This window comes from Oncorhynchus keta, chromosome 8, assembly GCF_023373465.1.
Source record: "Oncorhynchus keta strain PuntledgeMale-10-30-2019 chromosome 8, Oket_V2, whole genome shotgun sequence".
Lineage (NCBI taxonomy): Eukaryota > Metazoa > Chordata > Actinopteri > Salmoniformes > Salmonidae > Oncorhynchus > Oncorhynchus keta.
The window spans coordinates 28,729,803-28,747,302 of NC_068428.1; the positions used below are offsets into that span (position 1 = coordinate 28,729,803).

Below are 17,500 nucleotides of genomic sequence, written 5' to 3' on the forward strand. Positions count from 1 at the left end.
AATGTACATGGGTGAATCAATAGACCATGTCAAAATATAATGTACATAGGTGAATCTATAGGCCATGTCAAAATATACTGTACATGGGTGAATCAATAGGCCATGTCAAAATATACTGTACATGGGTGAATCAATAGACCATGTCAAAATATACTGTACATGGGTGAATCAATAGGCCATGTCAAAATATACTGTACATGGGTGAATCAATAGGCCATGTCAAAATATACTGTACATGGGTGAATCAGTAGACCATGTCAAAATATACTGTACATGGGTGAATCAATAGGCCATGTCAAAATATACTGTACATGGGTGAATCAATAGGCCATGTCAAAATATACTGTACATGGGTGAATCAGTAGACCATGTCAAAATATACTGTACATGGGTGAATCAGTAGACCATGTCAAAATATACTGTACATGGGTGAATCAATAGACCATGTAAAAATATACTGTACATGGGTGAATCAATAGACCATGTCAAAATATACTGTACATGGGTGAATCAATAGACCATGTCAAAATATACTGTACATGGGTGAATCAATAGACCATGTCAAAATATACTGTACATGGGTGAATCAATAGACCATGTCAAAATATACTGTACATGGGTGAATCAATAGACCATGTCAAAATATACTGTACATGGGTGAATCAGTAGACCATGTCAAAATATACTGTACATGGGTGAATCAATAGGCCATGTCAAAATATACTGTACATGGGTGAATCAATAGACCATGTCAAAATATACTGTACATGGGTGAATCAGTAGACCATGTCAAAATATACTGTACATGGGTGAATCAATAGACCATGTCAAAATATACTGTACATGGGTGAATCAATAGGCCATGTCAAAATATACTGTACATGGGTGAATCAATAGACCATGTCAAAATATACTGTACATGGGTGAATCAGTAGGCCATGTCAAAATATACTGTACATGGGTGAATCAATAGACCATGTCAAAATATAATGTACATGGGTGAATCTATAGGCCATGTCAAAATATAATGTACATGGGTGAATCAATAGACCATGTCAAAATATAATGTACATGGGTGAATCTATAGGCCATGTCAAAATATACTGTACATGGGTGAATCAATAGGCCATGTCAAAATATACTGTACATGGGTGAATCAATAGGCCATGTCAAAATATACTGTACATGGGTGAATCAATAGGCCATGTCAAAATATACTGTACATGGGTGAATCAATAGGCCATGTCAAAATATACTGTACATGGGTGAATCAATAGGCCATGTCAAAATATACTGTACATGGGTGAATCAGTAGACCATGTCAAAATATACTGTACATGGGTGAATCAGTAGACCATGTCAAAATATACTGTACATGGGTGAATCAATAGGCCATGTCAAAATATACTGTACATGGGTGAATCAGTAGACCATGTCAAAATATACTGTACATGGGTGAATCAATAGGCCATGTCAAAATATACTGTACATGGGTGAATCAGTAGACCATGTCAAAATATACTGTACATGGGTGAATCAATAGGCCATGTCAAAATATACTGTACATGGGTGAATCAATAGGCCATGTCAAAATATACTGTACATGGGTGAATCAGTAGACCATGTTAAAATATACTGTACATGGGTGAATCAGTAGACCATGTTAAAATATACTGTACATGGGAAATATTTGGGTGCCTGTGAATACGGAGACACAGAGACCCCAAAAATCTTGGCAACAACATTATTTAAAAAAACGAGGGGAAATCATTGTTTAGCCCCTTAGGATCTACAGTGTCTAAGAAGTACTGCCATAATGCCTCTTTGTTTTAGTTTATGTAAGATGTCACCTCCTCTTGTCACCTCCTCCTCATGTTCTATGGCTTCAAAGAGCAGGGAGGAATAGCGTAGTCCATGTTTTATGTTCTATGGCTTCAAAGAGCAGGGAGGAATATCGTAGTCCATGTTTTATGTTCTATGGCTTCAAAGAGCAGGGAGGAATATCGTAGTCCATGTTTTATGTTCAATGGCTTCAAAGAGCAGGGAGGAATATCGTAGTCCATGTTTTATGTTCTATGGCTTCAAAGAGCAGGGAGGAATATCGTAGTCCATGTTTTATGTTCTATGGCTTCAAAGAGCGGGGAGGAATATCGTAGTCCATGTTTTATGTTCTATGGCTTCAAAGAGCGGGGAGGAATATCGTAGTCCATGTTTTATGTTCTATGGCTTCAAAGAGCGGGGAGGAATAGCGTAGTCCATGTTTTATTACTAATAGCAGGGAGGATTAGCATAGTCCATGTTTTATGTTCTATGGCTTCAAAGAGCAGGGAGGAATAGCGCAGTCCATGTTTTATTACTAATATGTTTTAGTCCATGTTTTATGTTCTATGGCTTCAAAGAGCAGGGAGGAATAGCGCAGTCCATGTTTTATGTACTATGTTTTATCGTAGTCCATGTTTTATTACTAATAGGGAGGATTAGCATAGTCCATGTTTTATGTTCTATGGCAGGGAGGATTAGCATAGTCCATGTTTTATGTTCTATGGCTTCAAAGAGCAGGAAGGAATAGCGTAGTCCATGTTTTATGTTCTATGGCTTCAAAGAGCAGGGAGGAATAGCGTAGTCCATGTTTTATTACTAATAGCAGGGAGGAATAGCGTTGTCCATGTTTTATTACTAAGAGCAGGGAGGAATAGCGTTGTCCATGTTTTATTACTAAGAGCAGGGAGAAATAGCATAGTCCATGTTTTATTACTAATAGCAGGGAGGAATAGCGTTGTCCATGTTTTATTACTAATAGCAGGGAGGATTAGCATAGTCCATGTTTTATGTTCTATGGCTTCAAAGAGCAGGGAGGAATAGCGTAGTCCATGTTTTATTACTAAGAGCAGGGAGGAATAGCGTAGTCCATGTTTTATTACTAATAGCAGGGAGGAATAGCGTTGTCCATGTTTTATTACTAAGAGCAGGGAGGAATAGCATAGTCCATGTTTTATTACTAATAGCAGGGAGGATTAGCATAGTCCATGTTTTATGTTCTATGGCTTCAAAGAGCAGGGAGGAATAGCGTAGTCCATGTTTTATTACTAAGAGCAGGGAGGAATAGCATAGTCCATGTTTTATTACTAATAGCAGGGAGGATTAGCATAGTCCATGTTTTATGTTCTATGGCTTCAAAGAGCAGGGAGGAATAGCGTAGTCCATGTTTTGTGTTCTATGGCTTCAAAGAGCAGGGAGGAATAGCGTAGTCCATGTTTTATGTTCTATGGCTTCAAAGAGCAGGGAGGAATAGCGTAGTCCATGTTTTATTACTAAGAGCAGGGAGGAATAGCGTAGTCCATGTTTTATGTTCTATGGCTTCAAAGAGCAGGGAGGAATATCGTAGTCCATGTTTTGTGTTCTATGGCTTCAAAGAGCAGGGAGGAATAGCGTAGTCCATGTTTTGTGTTCTATGGCTTCAAAGAGCAGGGAGGAATATCGTAGTCCATGTTTTGTGTTCTATGGCTTCAAAGAGCAGGGAGGAATAGCGTAGTCTATGTTTTCTGTTCTATGGCTTCAAAGAGCAGGGAGGAATATCGTAGTCCATGTTTTATGTTCTATGGCTTCAAAGAGCAGGGAGGAATAGCGCAGTCCATGTTTTATTACTAATAGCAGGGAGGAATATCGTAATCCATGTTTTATTACTAATAGCAGGGAGGATTAGCATAGTCCATGTTTTATGTTCTATGGCTTCAAAGAGCAGGGAGGAATAGCGCAGTCCATGTTTTATTACTAATAGCAGGGAGGAATATCGTAATCCATGTTTTATTACTAATAGCAGGGAGGATTAGCATAGTCCATGTTTTATGTTCTATGGCTTCAAAGAGCAGGGAGGATTAGCATAGTCCATGTTTTATGTTCTATGGCTTCAAAGAGCAGGGAGGAATAGCGCAGTCCATGTTCTATGGCTTCAAAGAGCAGGGAGGAATATCGTAGTCCATGTTTTATGTTCTATGGTTTCAAAGAGCAGGGAGGAATAGCGCAGTCCATGTTTTATGTTCTATGGCTTCAGGGAGGAATATCGTAGTCCATGTTTTATGTTCTATGGGTTCAAAGAGCAGGGAGGAATATCGTAGTCCATGTTTTATGTTCTATGGTTTCAAAGAGCAGGGAGGAATATCGTAGTCCATGTTTTATTACTAATATCAGGGAGGAATATTGTAGTCCATGTTTTGTTACTAATAGCAGGGAGGAATAGCGTTGTCCATGTTTTATTACTAATAGCAGGGAGGATTAGCATAGTCCATGTTTTATGTTCTATGGCTTCAAAGAGCAGGGAGGAATAGCGCAGTCCATGTTTTATGTTCTATGGCTTCAAAGAGCAGGGAGGAATAGCGCAGTCCATGTTTTATGTTCTATGGCTTCAAAGAGCAGGGAGGAATATCGTAGTCCATGTTTTATTACTAATAGCAGGGAGGATTAGCATAGTCCATGTTTTATGTTCTATGGCTTCAAAGAGCAGGGAGGAATAGCGCAGTCCATGTTTTATGTTCTATGTCTTCAAAGAGCAGGGAAGAATAGCGCAGTCCATGTTTTATGTTCTATGGCTTCAAAGAGCAGGGAGTAATATCGTAGTCCATGTTTTATGTTCTATGTCTTCAAAGAGCAGGGAGGAATATCGTAGTCCATGTTTTATGTTCTATGGCTTCAAAGAGCAGGGAGGAATATCGTAGTCCATGTTTTATTACTAATATCAGGGAGGAATATTGTAGTCCATGTTTTGTTACTAATAGCGGGGAGGAATAGCATAGTCCATGTTTTATTACTAATAGCAGGGAGGAATATCGTAGTCCATGTTTTATTACTAATAGCAGGGAGGAGTAGCGTAGTCCATGTTTTATTACTAATAGCAGGGAGGAATAGCGTAGTCCATGTTTTATTACTAATAGCAGGGAGGAATAGCTTAGTCCATGTTTTATTACTAATAGCAGGGAGGAGTAGCGTAGTCCATGTTTTATTACTAATAGCAGGGAGGAATAGTGTGGTCCATGTTTTATGTTCTATGGCTTCAAAGAGCAGGGAGGAATATCGTAGTCCATGTTTTATGTTCTATGGCTTCAAAGAGCAGGGAGGATGAGCGTAGTCCATGTTTTATTACTAATAGCAGGGAGGAGTAGCGTAGTCCATGTTTTATTACTAATAGCAGGGAGGAGTAGCGTAGTCCATGTTTTATTACTAATAGCAGGGAGGAATAGCGTAGTCCATGTTTTATTACTAATAGCAGGGAGGAATAGCGTAGTCCATGTTTTATTACTAATAGCAGGGAGGAATAGCGTAGTCCATGTTTTATTACTAATAGCAGGGAGGAATAGCGTAGTCCATGTTTTATTACTAATAGCAGGGAGGAATAGCGTAGTCCATGTTTTATTACTAATAGCAGGGAGGAGTAGCGTAGTCCATGTTTTATTACTAATAGCAGGGAGGAATAGCGTAGTCCATGTTTTATTACTAATAGCAGGGAGGAGTAGCGTAGTCCATGTTTTATTACTAATAGCAGGGAGGAATAGCGTAGTCCATGTTTTATTACTAATAGCAGGGAGGAGTAGCGTAGTCCATGTTTTATTACTAATAGCAGGGAGGAGTAGCGTAGTCCATGTTTTATTACTAATAGCAGGGAGGAGTAGCGTCGTCCATGTTTTATTACTAATAGCAGGGAGGAGTAGTGTAGTCCATGTTTTATTACTAATAGCAGGGAGGAGTAGCGTAGTCCATGTTTTATTACTAATAGCAGGGAGGAGTAGCGTCGTCCATGTTTTATTACTAATAGCAGGGAGGAGTAGCGTCGTCCATGTTTTATTACTAATAGCAGGGAGGAGTAGCGTCGTCCATGTTTTATTACTAATAGCAGGGAGGAATAGCGTAGTCCATGTTTTATTACTAATAGCAGGGAGGAATAGCGTAGTCCATGTTTTATTACTAATAGCAGGGAGGAGTAGCATAGTCCATGTTTTATTACTAATAGCAGGGAGGAGTAGCGTAGTCCATGTTTTATTACTAATAGCAGGGAGGAGTAGCGTAGTCCATGTTTTATTACTAATAGCAGGGAGGAGTAGCGTCGTTCATGTTTTATTACTAATAGCAGGGAGGAGTAGTGTAGTCCATGTTTTATTACTAATAGCAGGGAGGAGTAGCGTAGTCCATGTTTTATTACTAATAGCAGGGAGGAGTAGCGTCGTCCATGTTTTATTACTAATAGCAGGGAGGAGTAGCGTCGTCCATGTTTTATTACTAATAGCAGGGAGGAGTAGCGTCGTCCATGTTTTATTACTAATAGCAGGGAGGAATAGCGTAGTCCATGTTTTATTACTAATAGCAGGGAGGAATAGCGTAGTCCATGTTTTATTACTAATAGCAGGGAGGAGTAGCATAGTCCATGTTTTATTACTAATAGCAGGGAGGAGTAGCGTAGTCCATGTTTTATTACTAATAGCAGGGAGGAGTAGCGTAGTCCATGTTTTATTACTAATAGCAGGGAGGAGTAGCGTCGTCCATGTTTTATTACTAATAGCAGGGAGGAATAGCGTAGTCCATGTTTTATTACTAATAGCAGGGAGGAGTAGCGTCGTCCATGTTTTATTACTAATAGCAGAGATGAATAGCGTAGTCCATGTTTTATTACTAATAGCAGGGAGGAGTAGCATAGTCCATGTTTTATTACTAATAGCAGGGAGGAGTAGCGTAGTCCATGTTTTATTACTAATAGCAGGGAGGAGTAGCGTAGTCCATGTTTTATTACTAATAGCAGGGAGGAGTAGCATAGTCCATGTTTTATTACTAATAGCAGGGAGGAGTAGCGTAGTCCATGTTTTATTACTAATAGCAGGGAGGAGTAGCGTAGTCCATGTTTTATTACTAATAGCAGGGAGGAGTAGCGTCGTCCATGTTTTATTACTAATAGCAGGGATGAATAGCGTAGTCCATGTTTTATTACTAATAGCAGGGAGGAGTAGCGTAGTCCATGTTTTATTACTAATAGCAGGGAGGAATAGCGTAGTCCATGTTTTATTACTAATAGCAGGGAGGAGTAGCGTCGTCCATGTTTTATTACTAATAGCAGGGAGGAGTAGCGTAGTCCATGTTTTATTACTAATAGCAGGGAGGAGTAGCGTAGTCCATGTTTTATTACTAATAGCAGGGAGGAATAGCGTAGTCCATGTTTTATTACTAATAGCAGGGAGGAATAGCGTAGTCCATGTTTTATTACTAATAGCAGGGAGGAGTAGCGTAGTCCATGTTTTATTACTAATAGCAGGGAGGAATAGCGTAGTCCATGTTTTATTACTAATAGCAGGGAGGAATAGCGTAGTCCATGTTTTATTACTAATAGCAGGGAGGAGTAGCGTAGTCCATGTTTTATTACTAATAGCAGCCTGATGTTCTGCAGTGTTTCAACGCTCATTTAGTTTGACCAATAGAAAGAAGCCCAGCAGATGCATTTGAGCGTGTATATGACATCTGTGGTGCTACAATCAATGAAGTTTTGGATTTTGTATTCTTGACCTGTTCTCAGGTGGTAAAACACTTTAGTATTGGATGTATTGTCACAATGTACTGTACACAGTGGCCACACTTGTTATTGCCGTTGGGCAGGCCTGGAGCCAAGTGTCACACTTCTTGCGTGGCTGCATTGATGTGCATAACGGAATCGTCTAGGTTGTGTAGGGCTACATACCGGACACCTCGCAAATTCTGGTGTGGTTTTCATTTTCCTCTGTCTCTAAAAGTGTAGCGAGATGGCCATTTGTAAAAGATAAAGAGGTAGTTGTTAGACCACGTTAACCATTAGTGGCCTGACTTTAGACCTCCTCTGTCACTGGAGCCACTGAGAGAGAGGTGGGTGCTATGATGACCATTAATTATTAGTGAGGGCCACTTAGGGGCCAGGACATAATGCCTGCTTCTGTTACACCCTGCCTGGTGTAGAGAGAGAGAGAGAAAGATAGAGAGGGAGGGAGAGAGAGAGAGAGAGAGAGAGAGAGGGAGAGAGAGGGAGTGAGGGAGGGAGAGAGGGAGAGAGAGGGAGAGAGGGAGAGAGAGAGGGAGAGGGAGAGAGAGCGAGAGAGGGAGAGGGAGAGATAGGGAGATTTTTGTTGTTTTTCACTTTATATATTCACTTTGTATGTTGTCTACCTCACTTGCTTTGGCAATGTTAACACATGTTTCCCATGCCAATAAAGCCCTTGAATTGAATTGAATTGAGATATAGGGAGAGAGTGTGAGAGAGAGAGGGAGAGGGAGAGAAAGGGAGAGCGAGAGAGAGGAAGTAGGAGGAGAGCGAGAGAGAGGTAGAGCGAGAGAGGGAGAGAGAGGGAGAGAGAGAGCGAGAGTGGGAGAGAAAGGTAGAGCGAGAGAGTAGGAGGGAGAGCGAGAGAGAGGGAGAGAGCGAGAGAGAGGGAGAGCGAGAGAAGGAGAGAGGAAGAGAGTGAGAGAGAGGGGGAGCGAGAGAGAGGGAGAGAGCGAGAGAGAGGGAGAGCGAGAGAGAGAGCGCACGAGCGAGAGTGTGTGTATGTGCGTGAGTCTCCAGGCTATATACTGCACACAGAGATCTGTGACTGGCTGCACTGCCAACACATTGCTTCCTCTGACTAGTGGAGTGCAGCGCAGTTAAATGTAAACACACGGACCTATCGAAACACTCATTGTGTTCCACACATACACACACCACACTCTTTTTATGACGTCGTGTACATGAATATTTCTATAAACCAGGGTACCAGGGAGGATGACCTACAATGGGCAGCTTGTTACAGCTGTTGATAAATCATTGACAATAATCTGCCAGTATTCTCCATGTCATTACAATAAGATATACGGGAGATCACAGCAATATTCAATCAAATTCACAAGTTGATTTATAACCTGTGTTTTCTCATGGTTGGTCTATTGACAGATTTGTCCAATTATATTGTTTGACATAAAACATAACTTTTCTGTCCTTGCAATTATGGCAGTGTAAATTGTTGTTAAATCATATTAATGAGTTAAACTAGACATTGAACTTGAATCTTGTAAGAATCTTGGATCTAGATGTCGAACAGTTTTTTGTATGAAGATCTCAGAAATGCAGTGTAACTATGTAACATTGTGTCTCTTTATAGTATGTTATGGCGAGAAACAGTTTTCATGGGCAGACAAATCCCGCAAAAATGAAATAACCTAGTGAGCTTCTTCACAATGTCATCTGGTAATGAAATAACCTAGTGAGCTTCTTCACAGTGTCATGTGGTAATGAAATAACCTAGTGAGCTTCTTCACAATGTCATCTGGTAATGAAATAACCTAGTGGGCTTCTTCACAGTGTCATCTGGTAATGAAATAACCTAGTGGGCTTCTTCACAGTGTCATTTGGTAATGAAATAACCTAGTGGGCTTCTTCAGTGTCATCTGGTAATGAAATAACCTAGTGGGCTTCTTCACAGTGTCATCTGGTAATGAAATAACCTAGTGGGCTTCTTCACAGTGTCATCTGGTAATGAAATAACATGTTGGTTACCATGTTACACCTGCAACTTGAAACAATTACAAGGGGCTTGATTTACCCAACTTGAAACAATAAAAGGGTCTAGAATTACCCAACTTGAAACAATACAAGGGGCTTGAATTACCCAACTTGAAACAATACAAGGGGCTTGATTTACCCAACTTGAAACAATAAAAGGGTCTAGAATTACCCAACTTGAAACAATACAAGGGGCTTGAATTACCCAACTTGAAACAATACAAGGGGCTTGAATTACCCAACTTGAAACAATACAAGGGGCTTGAATTACCCAACTTGAACTTGAACTTTGAGCTCAGAAATTCAAGTACTGGAATTCCCCAATTTGGTGCTTGCGAAGTCCTTCTAATTATTGTATCCAATTTATAATTCTCCCGCTTCCTTATAATTATCCTTGATTTCATTTTTGATCCGTTTCTGTGAGAGATGTGGCCACTTTCATGTTCTTCCCGCCACTTCAATTGAAGGGTGATGTGCTAATCTGTTGACGTTATAATGAAGACAACAATATCTAATGCTGGCTTGGCTTTCCACACAAATCCTTCCATTACAAAGGAAACCTCTTTTTGGTTCTCTTTCCCATGATAAAAACAGAGAAGCCGTTCACGGCTTTATTATGTGTTTCTGCGTCAGCCACACTGGCTGCAGAAAAGCCAGGAATGCATCACATTCACATGCTTTTTGAACACTGTTTGCATGCTTTTTGAACACTTTTTGCATGCTTTTTGAACACTTTTTGCATGCTTTTTGAACACTGTTTGCATGCTTTTTGAACATTGTTTGCATGCTTTTTGAACACTTTTTGCATGCTTTTTGAACACTGTTTGCATGCATTTTGAACACTGTTTGCATGCTTTTTGAACACTTTTTGCATGCTTTTTGAACACTGTTTGCATGCATTTTGAACACTGTTTGCATGCATTTTGAACACTGTTTGCATGCTTTTTGAACACTGTTTGCATGCTTTTTGAACACTTTTTGCATGCTTTTTGAACACTTTTTGCATGCTTTTTGAACACTGTTTGCATGCTTTTTGAACACTGTTTGCATGCTTTTTGAACACTTTTTGCATGCTTTTTGAACACTTTTTGCATGCTTTTTGAACACTTTTTGCATGCTTTTTGAACACTGTTTGCATGCTTTTTGAACACTTTTTGCATGCTTTTTGAACACTTTTTGCATGCTTTTTGAACACTGTTTGCATGCTTTTTGAACACTGTTTGCATGCTTTTTGAACACTTTTTGCATGCTTTTTGAACACTGTTTGCATGCTTTTAGAACACTTTTGCATGCTTTTTGAACACTTTTTGCATGCTTTTTGAACACTGTTTGCATGCTTTTTGAACACTTTTTGCATGCTTTTGGGGAGCTTGGTTGTATATTAGGCCCTATATGTATAATTATATACATTATACATTTGCAGAACTCTGAGGTCATTAAAATGTCACATTAAGTGCCTGAGAAAGTCCCTAATAGTCCTTGAATTTGAATTGTCGATGTCTGTATGAACCCTGCTTAAAGGATGTATAGTCCTAGTCCTATCTTGTTGTATAGGAGGAGTTATGGGTCTATATGTATATATTCCTCTAAATTCACATGTGGAACTGGATAAAAATCATCTTTATGTTTGTTTCAAACCATTTTGAAAAGTTGATCTCAATGCCACACGTTGGCCCCATTATTTCTAGAAAGGCCCATATCTAATCTGTCATGTCCTCTATCCTACAGATACACACGACTGAAGCTACAGCTCAACTCTGAGGGATGCATCCCTGTCAAGAAGTACGTCTCTCTCTTTTTTTTCTTTTTTTCTCTCTTTCTCTCTCTTTCTCTCTCTTTCTCTCTCTTGCTCTCTCTTTCTCTCTCTTTCTCTTTCTCTCTCTTTCTCTCTCTTGCTCTCTCTTTCTCTCTCTTTCTCTCTCTTTCTTTCTCTTTCTCTCTCTTTCTCTCTCTTTCTCTCTCTTTCTGTAAAGGCGTTCTTCGTTTGTTGAAAGAGAGTCGGACCGAAATGCAGCGTGGTGGTTACTCATGTCTTTAATGAAACAAATGACGAGACATGAAATAACTAAATAAATACAAAAACAACAAACGGAACATGAAACCTAATACAGCCTATCTGGTGAACACTACACAGAGACAGGACCAATCACCCACGAAATACACAGTGAAACCCAGGCTACCTAAATACGGTTCCCTATCAGAGACAACAAGAATCACCTGACTCTGATTGAGAACCGCCTCAGGCAGCCAAGCCTATACTAGACACACCCCTAATCAACCACAATCCCAATGCCTACAAAACCCCAATACGACAACACAATAAACCCATGTCACACCCTGGCCTGAACAAATATATAACGAAAACACAAAATACAATGACCAAGGCATGACAGAACCCCCCCCCCCCTAAGGTGCGGACTACCAGACGCACCTCACAACCATAGGGAGGGTCCGGGTGGGTGTCTGTCCATGGTGGCGGTTCCGGCTCGGGACGTGGACCCCACTCCATTAATGTCATAGTTCCTCCCCTTCGCGTCCTGGGATAATCCACCCTCGCCAACCGACCATGGCCTAATAGTCCTCACCCAGAACCCCACTGGACTGAGGGGCAGCTCGGGACTGAGGGGCAGCTCGGGACTGAGGGGCAGCTCGGGACTGAGGCAGCTCGGGACTGAGGGGAAGCTCGGGACTGAGGGGAAGCTCGGGACTGAGGGACAGCTCGGGACTGAGGGGAAGCTCGGGACTGAGGGGAAGCTCGGGACTGAGGGGAAGCTCGGGACTGAGGGGCAGCCCGGGACTGAGGGGCAGCTCGGTACTGAGAGAAAGCCCAGCACTGAAAGGAAGCCCAGTACTGAGAGGAAGCCCACTACTGAAATGAAGCTCAGGCAGGTAGTAGGCTCCGGTAGATCCTGGCTGGCTAGCGGATCTGGAAGATTCTGGTTGACTGGCAGATCTGGAAGAGACTGGTTGACTGGCAGATCTGGAAGAATCTGGTTGACTGGCAGATCTAGAAGATCATGGCTGACTGGCGGATCTAGCTGCTCTATGCAGACTGACAGCTCTGGCTGCTCCATGCAGACTGGCAGCTCTGGCTGCATTATGCAGACTGACAGCTCTGGCTGCTCCATGCAGGCTGGCAGCACCTTGCAGACTGGCAGCTCCCTGCAGACTGGCAGCTCCTTGCAGACTGACAGCTCTGGCTGCTCCATGCAGGCTGACAGCTCCTTGCAGACTGACAGCTCCTTTCAGACTGGCAGCTCCTTGCAGACTGGCAGCTCCTTGCAGACTGGCAGCTCCTTGCAGACTGACAGCTCTTTGCAAGAAGTACATCTCTCTCTTTTTTTTCTTTTTTCTCTCTCTTTCTCTCTCTTTCTCTCTCTTTCTCTCTCTTGCTCTCTCTTTCTCTCTCTTTCTCTCTCTTTCTCTCTCTTGCTCTCTCTTTCTCTTTCTTTCTCTTTCTTTCTCTTTCTCTCTCTTGCTCTCTCTTTCTCTCTCTTTCTTTCTTTCTCTCTCTTGCTCTCTCTTTCTCTCTCTTTCTCTCTCTTTCTCTCTCTTTTTCTCTCTCTTTCTCTCTCTTGCTCTCTCTTTCTCTTTCTTTCTCTTTCTTTCTCTTGCTCTCTCTTGCTCTCTCTTTCTCTCTCTTTCTTTCTCTTTCTCTCTCTTGCTCTCTCTTTCTCTCTCTTTCTCTCTCTTTCTCTCTCTTTCTTTCTCTTTCTCTCTCTTGCTCTCTCTTTCTCTCTCTTTCTTTCTCTCTCTTTCTCTCTCTTTCTGTAAAGGCGTTCTTCGTTTGTTGAAAGAGAGTCGGACCGAAATGCAGCGTGGTGGTTACTCATGTCTTTAATGAAACAAATGACGATACATGAAATAACTAAATAAATACAAAAACAACAAACGGAACGTGAAACCTAATACAGCCTATCTGGTGAAACTACACAGAGACAGGAACAATCACCCACGAAATACACAGTGAAACCCAGGCTACCTAAATACGGTTCCCTATCAGAGACAACAAGAATCACCTGACTCTGATTGAGAACCGCCTCAGGCAGCCAAGCCTAAACTAGACACACCCCTAATCAACCACAATCCCAATGCCTACAAAACCCCAATACGACAACACAATAAACCCATGTCACACCCTGGCCTGAACAAATATATAACGAAAACACAAAATACAATGACCAAGGCGTGACACTTTCTCTCTCTTTCTCTCTCTTGCTCTCTCTTTCATTCTCAATTCAATTCAAGAGGCTTTATTGGTAGTAAATATTACACTCAGTAAATATTACACTCAAGTTACAAAATAATAAAGACATTTCAAATCCTTCTCTCACTCTCTCTCTCTGAAGATATGAGGAGACAGATCAACCCTATCTCCTTCTCTCTTTCTCATTTCTCCTCTAACCCTCTCTTACTCTATATCTTGGTCCCTTGACCCCGCTCTCCACTTTCTGTCTCTCTGTCTACCTACAGTATCATCTCCTCTATCCATCTCTACTCATTTGGAGGGCGCATCTGTCTGTGTCTGTCTGTCCTTGTTGTGTTTTAGTGGACATGGGTGCAGTGCTCCCTCCATCTCTCTCCTTTCCCTCTTCTATCGCTCCCTCCATCTCTAGTCCTCCTCTCTGTCTATCTGCTCAGTCTGAGTGGAGACAGTAGACAGCAGGGAACTCTGAGCACCATCACCCCAGACTAGAAGTGTAGTGGAAAGCAGAGGAAAGCCCCTGTGATAACCTCACTCAGAACTATAATGGGAGAGTAACAGAGAGAGAGAGTAACAGAGAGAGTGAGAGAGAGAGAGAGAGAGAGAGTAACAGAGAGAGAGAGAGAGAGTAACAGAGAGAGAGTGCATAACAGAGAGAGAGAGTAACAGAGAGAGCGCATAACAGAGAGAGAGTAACAGAGAGAGAGAGTAACAGAGAGAGAGAGAGAGAGAGTAACAGAGAGAGAAACAGAGAGAGTAACAGATAGAGAGTAACATAGAGAGAGAGAGAGTAACAGAGAGAGTAACAGAGAGTAACAGAGAGAGTAACAGAGAGAGAGAGAGATAACAGAGAGAGAGCGCATAACAGAGAGAGAGAGTAATAGAGAGAGTAACAGAGAGAGAGAGAGAGTAACAGAGAGAAACAGAGAGAGTAACAGAGAGAGAGTAACAGAGAGAGTAACAGAGAGAGAGTAACAGAGAGGGAGTAACAGAGAGTAACGGAGAGAGAGAATAGCAGAGAGAGTAACAGAGAGAGAGAGAGTAACAGAGAGAGAGAGTAACAGAGATAGAGAGTAACAGTAACAGAGAGAGCAACAGAGAGAGAGCAACAGAGAGAGTAACAGAGAGAGTAACAGAGAGAGAGTAACAGAGAGAGAGTAACAGAGAGAGAGTAACAGAAAGAGAGTAACAGAGAGAGAGAGAGTAACAGAGAGAGAGAGAGAGTAACAGAGAGAGAGTAACAGAGAGAGAGAGTAACAGAGAGAGAGTAACAGAGAGAGAGTAACAGAGAGAGAGAGAGTAACAAAGAGAGTAACAGAGAGAGAGTAACAGAGAGAGAGTAACAGAGAGAGATAGTAACAGAGAGAGAGAGTAACAGAGAGAGAGTAACAGAGAGAGAGAGTAACAGAGAGCGTAACAGAGAGAGTAACAGAGAGAAAGAGTGCGTAACAGAAAGAGAGTAACAGAGAGAGAGTAACAGAGAGAGAGAGTAACAGAGAGAGAGTAACAGAGAGAGAGAGTAACAGAGAGCGTAACAGAGATAGTAACAGAGAGAAAGAGTGCGTAACAGAGAGAGACTAACAGAGAGAGAGTAACAGAGAGAGAGAGAGTAACAGAGAGAGAGTAACAGAGAGAGAGAGTAACAGAGAGAGAGTAACAGAGAGAGAGTAACAGAGAGAGAGTAACAGAGAGAGAGTAACAGAGAGAGAGAGTAACAGAGAGAGACTAACAGAGAGAGAGTAACAGAGAGCGTAACAGAGAGAGTAACAGAGAGAAAGAGTGCGTAACAGAGAGAGAGTAACAGAGAGAGAGAGTAACAGAGAGAGAGTAACAGAGAGAGAGAGCAACAGAGAGAGAGAGTAACAGAGAGAGAGTAACAGAGAGCGTAACAGTGAGAGTAACAGAGAGAAAGAGTGCGTAACAGAGAGAGAGTAACAGAGAGAGAGTAACAGAGAGAGAGTAACAGAGAGAGAGAGAGTAACAGAGAGAGAGTAACAGAGAGAGTAACAGAGAGAGTAACAGAGAGAGTAACAGAGAGAGTAACAGAGAGAGAGTAACAGAGAGAGAGTAACAGAGAGAGAGAGTAACAGAGAGATTAAAGAGAGGAGAATAGCAGAGAGACATCTTGCAGGCTTATATCAGCTTGATCATCACTGCCACGTCTCTCCACAAGATTACAGAGAAGGAAAGTCAAACATTAACATTTAATGGCTCTACTTTTTACTCTATTTACTGCAAGAAGGAATTATAACTAGGAAGTAGAACACAAAAAAATGGCTTAACATATTTCTCTGGGTATATTAGATAATGCATATATTATATATTAGATAATGAATATATTATATATTAGATAATGCATATATTATATATTAGATAATGAATCTGCTGGGTTATGGATGGTTCTGTGGTGTGTGAGACGCTATATGGATGGTTCTGTGGTGTGTGAGACGCTATATGGATGGTTCTGTGGTGTGAGATGCTATATGGATGGTTCTGTGGTGTGCGAGGCATTATATGGATGGTTCTGTGGTGTGTGAGGCGTTATATGGATGGTTCTGTGGTGTGTGAGGCGTTATATGGATGGTTCTGTGGTGTGCGAGGCGTTATATGGATGGTTCTGTGGTGTGTGAGGCGTTATATGGATGGTTCTGTGGTGTGTGAGGCGTTATATGGATGGTTCTGTGGTGTGTGAGGCGTTATATGGATGGTTCTGTGGTGTGTGAGGCGTTATATGGATGGTTCTGTGGTGTGCGAGGCGTTATATGGATGGTTCTGTGGTGTGCGAGGCATTATATGGATGGTTCTGTGGTGTGTGAGGCGTTATATGGATGGTTCTGTGGTGTGCGAGGCATTATATGGATGGTTCTGTGGTGTGTGAGGCGTTATATGGATGGTTCTGTGGTGTGCGAGGCGTTATATGGATGGTTCTGTGGTGTGTGAGGCATTATATGGATGGTTCTGTGGTGTGTGAGATGTTATATGGATGGTTCTGTGGTGTGTGAGATGCTATATGGATGGTTCTGTGGTGTGTGAGGCGTTATATGGATGGTTCTGTGGTGTGTGAGGCGTTATATGGATGGTTCTGTGGTGTGTGAGGCGTTATATGGATGGTTCTGTGGTGTGTGAGGCGTTATATGGATGGTTCTGTGGTGTGTGAGGCGTTATATGGATGGTTCTGTGGTGTGTGAGGCGTTATATGGATGGTTCTGTGGTGTGTGAGGCGTTATATGGATGGTTCTGTGGTGTGTGAGGCGTTATATGGATGGTTCTGTGGTGTGTGAGGCGTTATATGGATGGTTCTGTGGTGTGTGAGGCGTTATATGGATGGTTCTGTGGTGTGTGAGGCGTTATATGGATGGTTCTGTGGTGTGTGAGGCGTTATATGGATGGTTCTGTGGTGTGTGAGGCGTTATATGGATGGTTCTGTGGTGTGTGAGGCGTTATATGGATGGTTCTGTGGTGTGTGAGGCGTTATATGGATGGTTCTGTGGTGTGCGAGGCATTATATGGATGGTTCTGTGGTGTGTGAGGCGTTATATGGATGGTTCTGTGGTGTGTGAGGCGTTATATGGATGGTTCTGTGGTGTGTGAGGCGTTATATGGATGGTTCTGTGGTGTGTGAGGCGTTATATGGATGGTTCTGTGGTGTGTGAGGCGTTATATGGATGGTTCTGTGGTGTGTGAGGCGTTATATGGATGGTTCTGTGGTGTGTGAGGCGTTATATGGATGGTTCTGTGGTGTGTGAGGCGTTATATGG

At 41.9% G+C, this 17,500-nt stretch overlaps 1 protein-coding gene across 4 annotated transcripts in view; it reads left to right on the top strand.

Annotated features, from left to right (window-relative positions):
* The window catches only part of LOC118386625 (1-phosphatidylinositol 4,5-bisphosphate phosphodiesterase beta-1-like), a 345,345-nt gene that overhangs the window by 178,682 nt on the left and 149,163 nt on the right, over positions 1 to 17,500 (top strand). For all 4 annotated transcript variants that reach the window (XR_008140981.1, XM_052523947.1, XM_052523948.1 and 1 more), the window contains exon 6: positions 11,267 to 11,320. Coding sequence is in view for 3 of the 4 variants with exons in the window: in XM_052523947.1 (XP_052379907.1) it covers positions 11,267 to 11,320 (54 nt within the window). In the remaining variant the exon portion in view is untranslated. The remainder of the gene's footprint in view (positions 1 to 11,266; positions 11,321 to 17,500) is intronic.